Genomic DNA, 12585 nt, shown 5'->3' on the forward strand with positions numbered 1-12585 from the left:
GGGGGAGGAGGGGAAGGGAGGAGGGGGAGGGAGGAGGGAGAGGGAGGAGGGAGAGGGAGGAGGGAGAGGGAGAGGGAGTGTGAGCCGCAGGGCCTAGCCTGGCACCACTTATGACAAATTCTTTGCCAGAAAGGGAGAGGAGACTCCGAGCACCGAGCGCGTCATGGGGAAGGAGCCGCAGAACAGAGGCCCCTGGCCGCAGGGGCGGGTGAAGCAGGGGCCTCAGAGGCACAGGCAGAAGTTCCCGGTGGGCCAGAACCCAGGGAGAAAGGGAGGCCAGGAGGGGGCGCTGAGGTCCCAGGCCCTTCCCTGGGTACGTCTCCGAGCCCCTCCCGCCCCCCGCCCTGCGCCCGTCACCACCAGGGCAACGGACGTGGGGGCCCACGAGGGTCCGTCCAAGGCACCTGCAGGCCGGGGCTGCCTCTAGGGTTTGCTGGAGGGCGTGGGTCTCAGGCCCCGCCAGGCGGGCGGATGGCGAGGGCGGGAGGCGGGCGAGCACCACGCCCTCTAGGTGCCTGGAGCAGCCAGGCTGAGCCCGGGCCGGGACATTTTATGGCCACAGGACCCCGGGTCACACAGTCCACCTGGGGGCTGGTTCACCTCTCCACACTGAACAGCTGAGCTGTGGCGTCCCATGTGGACACAGGACTGGGCCATCCCAGAGAGGGGGCACAGGGAGGGCTCCTTCCACCCCGATACAAGTGGGGAAGCCAGACACAGAGACGGAGACACACGGCCTCCGGCCCCATCGAGATGAGACGAGAGCGGGGCCTCGTCAGCTTCTGGAATTGTCTGTCCTCGAAGGATGGCTGCTTCCCGGCCCCGGGGCTGGACACATGGCACCGCGACCCCAGAAAGGTGTTCCTTGCGCGGAGCTGGGGTACGGACCGGGTGCGAGGCTCTGGACACATCCCAGCCCATCACCCCCTCCCCAGACACAGGAATGCATTTCTGAAGATACAAAGTGTTCCCTTTTGAGAAGGAAAATAAAAGGGGTGGGGGGAGGCCAAGAATCGCTTACCTATACAGCGTAAAGAGACCACCGTTTTTGAAGAACAGACATCACTGCAAAACAAAAAACAACAGATGTTCTGGTCACTAGAATATGCGAGGAAATGCTTGACTCTCAAAATACTTAGAAATAAATATTTTCCTCCCATGTTCTCACTTCCCCGCCCCACCCCCGACATAGAAGGGCCCACAATTGAAGACTTGAATAATGACAGCAGATCTAAAGAGAGACACTGGCAAAGAGCAGACACTGAGTCCAAGCCCAGGTTTCGAGTCACAGCTGTGTGATCTCGTGCTAGTTACTTTACCTCTCTGTGCCTCGTTTCTCCCATCTGTAGAGTGGGATAATAATAGTACCTAGTCATAGACTGGCTGTCAGGGGAAGCACCCAATAACAGGAGCTATTATTTTTATTCCCAGAAGTTAAAATCACCCTCTCATTTTGCGAGGAAGCCATTTGTGACCTTCCAGGTTCCTGTGATAGCTTCACACCCACTACACAGAAAAACGAGACAACCCATCATTTGCTCAGAAGCCAAAGAAAAGTTACTCATCTGGGAGGTAAGTGAAGTTACATCTGAAAGATAAGTAACCGGCGCATTCCATCTCAGAGAGAATGTTCCCCTAATAGATTGTGGAGGATGCAGGCAGCCAGCCGCGGTTTCCGCTCAATAGAACCCCTTTCACGGGGTCCAGACCATAAGCCTAGACCAAACCACACGGTGACCGGCAGCCCCCTCTGCTGGCCACCGGGACTGAAGGCGCTTGCTTGCCAATCCCGGGATAGCCTAGCTTCACGCCAGCCCCGCTTCAAGAAAAAAAAGCATCAAGGTATCAGTCTCAAGGTCACCTCGCTTCCCAACAGCATCCGATCCAGAGCAAAGTCCTGCCTCCTTGAGCGCCCCCCCACCCCAAATGACTCAACACAAGCTCAGGTCCTATTTATAAAGTCAGCTTCTGACACCCTCCCCTCGAGATGCCCCCCTCCCCGGTTCCAAGGACACTGTGTGCCCCGTGGTCTTCGGCTGTGGGGCATGGCCATGCCAAGAGGAGACACGTTCCCATGAAAAGAAAATGGTTTCTAAGAAATAAAGCTGATCCTCTATGTGGGGGGCCACTGTCTGGCCACCAGCATGTGGCCACGTGTGTCCAAGCGAAGAGAAGGGAGCCTTCCGCCCCCTGCCCGACAGCCACCCTGCGAGTCCCTGAGTCCCTGTGGAGAGGTGGAGTGTCACCAGGTGGGAACAAGCAGCATCTACAAAAAACCCCGCTGATTGGATGTGCACACCTGGCCAGCACAGCCCTCCTCCTGGGCTCACTCCGTCACATTCTTGGGGACAGCCAGGCGGGGCAGCTGGGGCGGAAGCCGGGCCCCACAGCCAGCAGCCGCCAGGAATGTAGACCCGCTGCCGGCTGCCCTCTCAAAGGAAAGGAGGGGCGCCCTTCCCGAGTCACTTCGTTCTTCTCCCCCGCGAAGCGCGGCCCCTCGCAGCGGGCGCACAGGGAGGTGACGGCTTGGCCAGCCACCTGGGGATCACTGACAGGGACCCGGGAGCTGACCAGGGCTTGTCCACAAAGGACGCTGTGTGACTTTCACATGAACGAGGGTTCAGGTAGCAGTGGCAAGCAGCCTAAGTGCCCTCTGTCCCCCCTCCTCCAACCAGTTAGGCCACTGATCACGTGATCAGCTGTTCATGTTCTCTTCCATCCACTGGACACACTGAGACCGGCCTAGGGCCACAAGTTGGCTTTGAGGTACAGGACATGTGGGCTGAACTGACCTGGCTGCTCCCTCCCAGGCCCCCACAGTGCTGCCCACGCCCGGCACGGCGCCATCTGACAGTGGCTTGGGGGCTGGGGGACCAGCCGTCCCTGCTGCTTGGGCCTGAGGGGGCCCCTGGGAAGCAGGACTTCCGGGCTGAAACTCGCAACATCCTGGCAAAGCAGGATGAATAGTTGGTCACCCCCCTTGGGACCCCGACTTTCTCTGGGGTTCCTGGAGATGCACCCTGACACGCAGTCCGTACATCTCTAATGTCTGAGGAGTAAAGGAGACAGGAGGGAGGACTCTCCAGTTTAATTTTACCATGTTATCCGGTGCCAGCCGGGCCGAGGGCAGGGGGCACGAAGAAGATGGCAAACAGCCCTTAGCCGCTCCCGGAGGGTGAATTCTCCACTTAGAGTCCCATCTCCTCCCAAAGAGAAGCTCAGAGATACTCGGCTCAGAGAACTGCACCTCGGGACCGTGACTCCCGGTGGTGTCTCCCGCTTGCTCTCATTACAAAATTTCTTAAAGAAAAAAAAAAAAAAGAAGCGGAGGAGGAGAAAAAGAAGAAGAAATCACCAAATACCTGTGGTACAGTTTCTTGTAGAGGTCCATGTTGCCAGCACTTAAGTTCAGCTTCATAAAGCTCGTGGCCCCACTGTCATCCACGACTCCGTGGCTAGAATAAAAACTGTTCCTAAAAGAGACGGGAAATCGGAATTGCATAATGGGCGTCATTATCAGCGCTGGCAAATCCCGTGCCAAGTCACCATACTTCTCTGGTATGATGTTCCGACTAAGAGGGACACCTTGGCGTGTGGGAAACAAAGCCACAAGGTCTAATTAAGTGACACTTCCAATAATCCTCTTTGGACTCTGTAACGCGGAAGCGTCCGGTGAAAGCCCTCCGGGGGCCTTTTTCTAATCTAGTTCGGGTGAGGACCGAGCATTGGGGACAATAGGGGTGTGAGTGAGCACGTGTAACCAAAGAAAATTTACAGATGTTAAAGCACCCCCTGCTGTGAAACCCAATAGGGTCCTGAAGACGATGGGGACTTTACTGTGTCAGGTAGGGATGGCATTTTGAAATATTTCACTGGCTAAGATGCCACGTTTCTTTTCTTCTTAAATGTAATTTATCATCAGATTGGCTTACATACAGCACCCAGTGCTCATCCCCACAAGTGCCCTCTTCCATGCCCATCGCCCCCTTCCCCTCTCTCCCACCCCCAAAGATGCCCAGTTTCTTATCAAGCAGTAATTAATTTTGACAACTGGCATACGGAGAGCCCCCCAGGCCTGCGCAGAAATCACACGGAGACACCCCAAGGAAGATGTGGTGGCAATTAAATCACACAGCCTTTCCCTGTGGCTGGACAGCCACCAAGCACGCCAAACGATACGCTGAGGAGCCCCTGGCTGGGAACCCCAGGGAGGGTCCCTCCTGCCTCTCCCCCTGCCCCTGTGGCCACATGCAGGGCTGAATTCTCTTCCACGTCAATCTGATGTCACCTGTCTCCCATTCAAAGGCCTCAGTGCATCCTCCAAGCATGTATGCAGGGCGGGTCTACACATCTATGCCCTCGGACCTCCCCCAGCCCCCCGCTGACCCCCAGCCACGGAGGCCTGGGGTGGTGAGGCCTCAATGCTGCCTAGAAGCTCCTTGAGAAAAGGAGTCCCCGGCCAGCATCCTGGACCTTGGAGACCTCGGCCGTGGACGTCCCTAGTAACCGGGAGTGGACGGAGGCCCAGGAGGCGGCGGGGCTGGGGGGCAGTGAGCCGGGGACGCGGGGGCGCGGTGGGCACCTGCTGGCCCCCCGACCAGCTCTGGGAAGGAGGCGGCTGTGCCCGTCAGGGGCGCGCCGGCGCCTCGGGGTGCCCTCCTCCCGTGCGGCGGCCGCACTCACCAGTAGCCCATGTCCTGGCAGGCGGCCCGGCCGTAGCCCTCACTCCAGTCGTCCCGACACACGGGGTGCCACGACTTCCTCTGCGGCGAGTACACCTGCAGGATGAAGTTCGGTCCGTAGAGGCGAACTGCGCAGGGGAGGCGTCCTGTGAGATTGGGGGCCGCCCGGCACCCCAGGGCCCCTCCCACCCCCACACAAGGCTCAGAGGCAGTGACACGCGGGCCGCTGTCCCCACGGCATGACCACGCACGAGGGGTGCCGCCCATCGCTCCCTGTCCCTTTAGAGCCCCTTGGGGGGAGGGCTCTAAAGTGCTCTTACCCCCAAAGCGCTGACAGCAGGGGCTGAGACAGGCGGGGAGGTAGGGGGGCCTACGTGACCATGGCAGGGTGAGTGGACCCCAGGGGACCCACCTAAGCCACGGAATGTCGTCCGGCCCTGAAGGGAGGGAAGCACCGAGCCGCCCTACAGCCCACCTGAGCCCTGCGGATGCGAGCGGAGCTCAGCAGACAGACGCAGGCCCCCCGCACTGGGCGATGTCGCTTCCACAGAGGGTCCGGAGCAGGGGACCCAGAGCGATACAAGGTGGATCAGTGGTTGTTAGGGCCTGGAGTGGGGGGAGGGGCAGAGGAGGGACCCGTGGGGATAGTCAGGGTCTCCTTAAGGGGTGATGGAAGTATCCTCAGACTGGGGGGCTGAGGGCTGCACGCCTCTGTGAACGCATAGAAGCCGCTGGACTGTGTGTTCTCAGGGACAAATTCTACGGGATATGAGGCATGTCTTGATGAAGCTAGTATTTTTTTTAAATGTTTTATTTATTTCCGAGAGAGAGAGAGAGAGAGAGAGAGCGTGAGCAGGGGAGGGTCAGAGAGAGAGGGAGATACAGGCTCCAGGCTCTGAGCCAGCTGTCAGCACAGAGCCCAACACGGGGCTCGAACCCATGAACAATGAGATCATGACCTGAGCCAAAGTTGGACACTTAACCAACTGAGCCACCCAGGTGCCCCGAAGCTAGTATTTTTAAAAATCAATGAATAAGATAAAGGTTTTTTTTTTAATTAAAAACAGGTCTTTTTTTCAGTTTATTTATTTTGAGAGAGAGAGACAGAGACAAAGAGAATGAGGAGGGGAGCGACAGACAGAGAGGGAGGAAGAGGATCCCAAGCAGTCTCCGCGCATCAGCACAGAGCCCAATGCGGGGCTTGAACTCATAAACCGTGTGATCATGACCTGAGCCGACACCAAGAGTCAGATGCTTAGCTGACCCATCCACCCGGGCGCCCCCCAAATTGATCTTTAAAAGATCATGTTAACAACAGATTGACCACCCGGACCCATCACGGTGCACAGCTCTGCCTCTAAATTCAGCCACACTTTGCCAAACGACCTCAGCTCTTTTGTTGAGGAAACGAAACACTACAGACATAGTTTAAGCCTCTCTCTATTCCAGTGCCTTCTCCCCACCTGGAGGTAACCACAATCCAGAACCCCGAGAACGTTCCTCGTGTGAATGGTTGCATCAGGAGGGGCACAGCCACAGAGTGGGTTCCCCTGTGGCCTGAGGATTGACTGGGGTCATGTATTAATACAAATGACCTTGAACACAGCAGGCCATGAGGGAGGGCCAGGTGCTAAATGCTGTGTTCTGTGTGACGTTCACTGATGCAAAGTCTGAAAGCACGTGAACCCGTGCTCTGAGCTCGGGGCGGGGGGGGGAACACACGTGACGGAAAGTATAAAGTGAGGACCTGGATGGGCTGTCTGAGGGGTTCAGTCGCTTAAGCGTCCGACTTCAACTCAGGTCATGATCTCGCGGTTCATGGGTTTGAGCCCCATGTTGGGCTCTGTGCTGACAGCTTGGAGCCTGGAGCCTGCTTCAGATTCTGTGTCTCTCTGTCTGCCCTTCCACTGCTCGCTCTCTCTCCCTCTCAAAATAAATAAGTAGACATAAAAAAATGAGGACCTGGTTATCACAGACCTCATTCTTGCCTTCCTTCTGTGGTCCCAACTCAGTGGACATTCTGGCTGCACCTAGGGGCTCATTCCCTGTGAAGGGACCAGCTGTGGTCTGATTATTTCCTCAGGCTTCCAGGTGAGTGATCCCACATGCCACGTGCGAGCTAGCCACGAGCTGCCTGAGTGGCTAAGCAAACCGAGGCCCATCCGGACCTGGGAATAGTATACACTACTAAAAAGGAATGAGCTATGAAGCCAGGAAAAGCCAGGGAGGCACCGAAACGCATATGCCTCAGTGACAGAAGCCGTGCTGGAGAGGCTACAAACCGTATGATTCCAACCGTATGCCATTCTGGAAAAGGCACAACTATGGAGACGGTAAAAGGAACAGTGGGGTTGCAGGGGTGGGGGAGGGAGGGCTGACTAGGCAGAGCACAGAAGATTTTCAAAGCAGTGAAAATACCCTGTATGACACTGTAATGGTGGGTACATGTCATCACACAGTTGTTCAAACCCACTGTCCAAGTGCAAGGACATTACACATTTGTCCACAATGCCAAGAATGCACTCTCATGTGAACTAAGGATTTACGTAGTAACAATGTACTCAAGGGGTGCCTGGGGGGCTCAGTCGGTTAAGTGTTCAACTTCGGCTCAAGTCATGATCTCACAGTTCATGGGTTTGAGCCCCGCATCCGGCTCTGTGCCGTCACTTGGAGCCTGAAGCCTGCTTCAGATTCTGTGTCTTCCTCTCTGCCCCTCCCCTGCTCATTCTCTATCTCTCTCTCAAAAATAAATAAACATTAAAAAATTTAAAAATAATAATGTACTAATAATTGGCTCATCAATTGAAATAAAGTTCTATACCAATGCAAGGTGTTAAAAATAAGGGCACACTGTGCAGGGGAGGGGTCCTGGCAGTCTGTACTATCTGCTCAATTTTCCGTACACCTGACACTGCTCTAAAAATAAGTCCATTAAATTTTTTTTAAAAAGTAAGTGAAATTAGGGGCACCTGGGGGGCTCAGCAGGGTAAGCGTCTGACTTCGGCTCAGGTCATGATCTCATAGTTTGTGGGTTTGAGCCCCATGTGGGGCTCTATGCTGACAGCTCAGAGCCTGGAGCCTGCTTTCAGATTCTGTGTCTCCCTCTCTCTCTGCCCCTCCCCCGCTCATACTCTGTCTCTCAAAAATAAACATGAAATTTAAAAAAAAATAAACTGGAATTAAAAATAATCCCCAAATCTGGGATGCCTAGGAGGCTCAATGCGTTGAACATCTGGACAACTTCGGCTGAGGTCATGACCTTGTGGTTCGTGAGTTCAAGCCCCGCGTCGGGCTCTGTGCTGACAGCTTAGAGCCTGGAGCTGCTTCGGATTCTGTGTCTCCCTCTCTCTCTGCTCCTCTCCCTGCTTGTGCTCTGTCTCTCTCTCTCTCTCAAAAATAAATAAACATGAAACAAAATTAAAAATAGCTCCAAAATTAAAAATAAAGCTAACACCGTGGCATAGCAGAAAGGAGACATTTTTTTTTGGTTTGTGGTAATTTTAGGGTTTTTTTTCCTTCTCTCTGAAATCAAATGCTAACTAGCATGGGTGATGGGGATGAAGAAGGGTACTTGCAGTGATGGGCACCGGGTGAGGCATGGAAGTGTTGAATCACTATATTGTACCCCTGCAGTGAATATTAACCTGTAGGTGAACTAACTAGAATTTAAATAAAAACTTAAAGAAATGCTAACTAGGAGACCATGACAACTGATGCGCCAAAGAGCTGGAAATGGTCCCAAGCTCAAGTTCTTTTTTTTTTTTTTTTCAAGTATTGGGAATCTTTCGGCTTTATTGAGGTATAATTGACTAATAACAATTGTACATACTTGCGGGGTACAGCCTGGTGTTTTGACAGACACATGCATGCCCTGTGAACAGGGTGCCACAATCAAGCTAGCAGACAGCAGTTTGCACAGATGCTGCTTTCTTTTCTTCCCCTTCTTCTGTGGTGAGAACACCTAAGGCCTCCCATCTCAGCCGATGTCAAGTGCACAGAACAGTATGTTAACTGGGTCACCCCGAGCGATTCTTGTGTTTCTCTTGTGACATTTAATGGCCACAGAAACCAAGGCGACGGATGTAGAAAGTGAATTAACATTAACAATATGCATACGTTCACCACATATATTCAAGAACACACGGTCTCCTGGGCAAAGAAAGCGCTCCGCACACACACGTGAACCTTTCCCACAGGATGGGCAATATTCTTCAATGTCACATGTGCGTTTTGTTGACAATAATTTCCGCTCCACAAAGGGGACAAATTGAAAGCGCATCCAGTGTGTGTTCTGCCCTGATAGAGAAGACACATAGTGTGTCACGGCCATCCGTTTTGTTTTATATAAATAATCAGTGTGGAAAGTAAATAATCCCAAGTCAGGGTGGGTCTGACTGGTTACAAAATCTGGCCCAGCGATCTTGTTCCTGGAGGTGTTTCCTACCGAGAGTCCCCAGTGCCTGGCACACGCGTGTTAGGTCCGCGAGAAGGGGGGACTCCCACGGCCCGTCCACACTCCGGAGCACGGAGCGCGGGGCTGCAGGAAAGGGAGAGCTCGTGTCCCAGCCGGAAATGCTTCCCAGTTTGGCTGGTGAATGGACACATGACCGTATGTGTGTGTGTGTGTGTGTGTGTGTCTGCATGCACACGTGTGTGTATGTGTGTGCGCGCACGTGCGTGTGCAGGGTGGGGGAGATTAAGTTTTCCCTGCATGTCCTTGGGTACCTCCTGGATTTGACCCACTTGGGTATAGTAAGGCAAAGTGTTTAAATAAACACAGCTTAAATATCAAGAAGACAAGGAGGGAGAGGAGACGTCAAGAGTCTGTCTTGCTAGAGGTGACCGTTGCCCAGGTGCGCGCATGTGTCTGAAAACACCAAAAGCCCTCACGCCTGATAGCTTAACCACACTCTGAGGCTCAGCGCCTCCGACTTAGGAAAATGGCGACAAATGCATCATGGCCAACACAAAGGGGAGGCGGTGTGTAAAAGTTTAACGAGCAAGGGGGTCACTGCCAAGTGCAGACGCTCTCAGGGATACAGGCAAGGCTGTGCTGTGGGAGCCGTGGGACGGAAGTGTCAGCTGTGGACACAGGTGACCCCGCGGGACACAGAGAGCCGGGGGGCCCAGCTGTGGACACAGGTGACCCCACAGGCCACAGAGAGCCGGGGCCCAGGGCCCAGCCTTCCCCACTGGGGAGTCCCAGCAGCCAGGGCCAGCGGCGCGTCCCACGCAGGTGCCATGTCCTGGCAGGGAGGATGTGCAGGAAAGCATTCTTCATTCAAGACGGCCCAGGCAAAGAGAGGGGACCCGCATCCTCCGCCCGCCACAGCCCATCCTTGTGTTTAAAATTTTTTTATCTTTATTTTTTTGAGACAGAGAGAGACAGAGGGGCAGAGAGAGGAGGAGACACAGACTTGGAAGCAGGCTCCAGGCTCTGAGCTGTCCACACAGAGCCCGATGCAAACTTAAGAACTGCGAGATCATGACCTGAGCCGAAGCCGGATGCTTAACCGACTGAGCCACCCGGGCGCCCCTAGTCTGCCCCATGTATAAATGAAAGCCTAAGGAGTTAGGGGAAACCGGCCGGGAGAAGAAGAAAGCGGCTCATGAAATTTCTGGTGATGCCTCTGACGCTACAATTTAAAATTTCTGTTCGCTTAAAAACAAGCGGCTGTCACATAGATGTGTCGGAGTGCATGGCAGGACCCGGGGCCGGGACAGAGCTCAGGGCGCCTCGGCCACGGTCCCCGCGGGCCTGGCCGCGCTGCCTGACGGCTTCTGCGGAACGAGGGCAAACTAAAAGCTTTTCGAGACAAAGAAGCCGGCTCCAGCCAGGGGTGGGGTCAGTTACCTGCGCGTTAGAGGAGGCTTCGCTCCACCTCCGCCCACCCAGGCTGCACCGACCCGGCCGGGGAACAAACAGCCCCTGTGCTGTCCCCTCTGCCGGTGCCGGACTGAAGTCAGCCACTTTGGGGGTGACGCCCCCGCTCAGGCACCATTTCCCACGAGAGCCCCTTCAGCAGCCTTGAAATCACTTGTAACAACTGACAGAAAACACTAGAAGCAAAGCCAGGTGCCCCTCAGTGACGATAGATGCACATGATTGTAAAGGCGAGCTGTGCGCCTTTACACACATATACATGTACATACGCACGTATACAAATACATAGTGCCCGCCCCCCCACGTTAAATACTTTGCTCGTGCAGTTGCCCAGCGGTGACACCCGCGCCGGCTGGGGGCAGACGGTCAGAGCGACCCAGCCTGCAGTCCCCCTGGGCCCCTGCTGTGTGCTGCTGGGCCAGGAGCACACCCTCTCTGTGCCTGGCTCCTCATCTGCAGTTGGACCAGAGGTACAGCCTCCAGGGAGCCGTTCAGCGACACACACACACACACACACACACACACACACACACACCCCGCCGGCCGTCATGCCGCGGACCCTGGGCGACACCAGGGGCCGGGGCTCCCGGGCCGGGCGGCCGCGTCCCCAGGCGCACGCGGTCCTGCGGCTTACCGCATCGGTTCTCGTCCTCGCCGCTGGGGCAGTGCAGGACCCCGTCGCACCAGTGAGAGGGGCTGACGCAGGTCCCCGAGGAGCCGCACTCGATCCCGGACACCAGGCACTTCTTCTCCACTTGCAGGGGCAGGGGAGGGAGAGCAGTCAGCAGGGGGCCCCAGGAAAGCCTCAGGCACCCCCCGCGGACACCGGCGCCCCGCCCGCTCTCCGAGCCCCAAACAGCAGGAGAGAGACGGTTCCCCCTTTATCTTAATAAGGGGCGATGGGTCCTTGCCACCATCATCTACCAAAGGGAACAGGGCTGGCCATCAGCAGCGGGGGGGCAGGGGGATGTGCACCACATCTGGGGGCTGGGAGGGGCTCCCAGCCTTGGACTTGGACAGCACTCCGACCTTCCTCAAGTGACTTCTGTGGTCTGTAAATGCCAGTCCACACTGCCCCGGGCAGACGGCAAAGGCCAGGCTGTGGTTAATGAGCTGGCGCGGGCAAGGTAGCAGGCAACGCTGCACAGAGCTCTGGGGGACAGGTGGCCCCGGGCGGCGCCTAGCGCCCCGAGCACCGGGGAAACCCCCGTGGTCAGGGCTCCACCAACAGCAGGGGATTCTCGCAACCCACGGGGTGGGATGAAGCGGGAGAGGGACTCCTAAGAGGCAGGACCCTGAGGCTGGAGGAGAACGGGGTCACAAGCAGAAGCAGAGCCCCACCCCCAGGGGCCAGGGCGCCCCGCGAGGCCGCTCCGCACTTACTGAACTTCCAGAGCAGGACGGCAGCCAGCACGACCCCCACCAGAACGGCCCCCAGGGTGAAGGTGACACACAGCACTTTCTTCGCCTCTGCGGAAAGGGGGCGGGCACACCATGCAGCGGCAGACTTTTCTAGAAGTCGTACTCTCACATTTTACCGCTATGTGTATAGTACAGCATATCAAGAGATAATAACTTTTTAAAAGTTTATTTAATTATTGAGAGAGAGAGAGAGAGAGAGCAAGTGTGGGAGGGGCAGAGAGAGGGAGAGAGAGAATCCCAAGCAGGCTCTGCGCTGTCAGCACAGAGCCCGACGTGGGGCTCAAACCCACACACCGGGAGATCATGACCTAAACCAAAGTCAGATGCCCAACCCACTGAGCCACCCGGCCGCCCTGTAATAACTTTTTATACACTTAAAAATGAGAGGTGGAATAAATTGTCTTACTCGAGGCCATTTAGTGAATGGGTGCCACAGATCCACAGCGCCCCATTCGACAGCCACCAGCCACACGTGGCTGTTTGCACTTCACTTACTCATCATTAGATTTATTAAATAGTTACGTAAATTCAAATGCTCAACAGACACGGGGCCAGGGACTGCCAAGCGGAAAGGGCAGGCGTACAACATTCCCATCT

General features: G+C 55.6%; 1 protein-coding gene across 2 annotated transcripts in view; it reads right to left on the reverse strand.

The window, feature by feature from the left end:
• TMPRSS2 (transmembrane serine protease 2) overlaps positions 1-12585 on the reverse strand; it is a 35028-nt gene that overhangs the window by 7651 nt on the left and 14792 nt on the right. For both annotated transcript variants that reach the window (XM_039228826.1, XM_039228819.1), the window contains exons 4-8: positions 11950-12036; positions 11201-11320; positions 4684-4810; positions 3363-3473; positions 1022-1065 (exon numbers count right to left, since the gene is read on the reverse strand). In XM_039228826.1, coding sequence (XP_039084757.1) covers positions 1022-1065; positions 3363-3473; positions 4684-4810; positions 11201-11320; positions 11950-12036 — 489 coding nt within the window. The remainder of the gene's footprint in view (positions 1-1021; positions 1066-3362; positions 3474-4683; positions 4811-11200; positions 11321-11949; positions 12037-12585) is intronic.

The sequence above is a fragment of the Hyaena hyaena genome, unplaced genomic scaffold, assembly GCF_003009895.1.
Source record: "Hyaena hyaena isolate Hyena2069 unplaced genomic scaffold, ASM300989v1 scaffold_2, whole genome shotgun sequence".
In the NCBI taxonomy this organism is placed as follows: domain Eukaryota; kingdom Metazoa; phylum Chordata; class Mammalia; order Carnivora; family Hyaenidae; genus Hyaena; species Hyaena hyaena.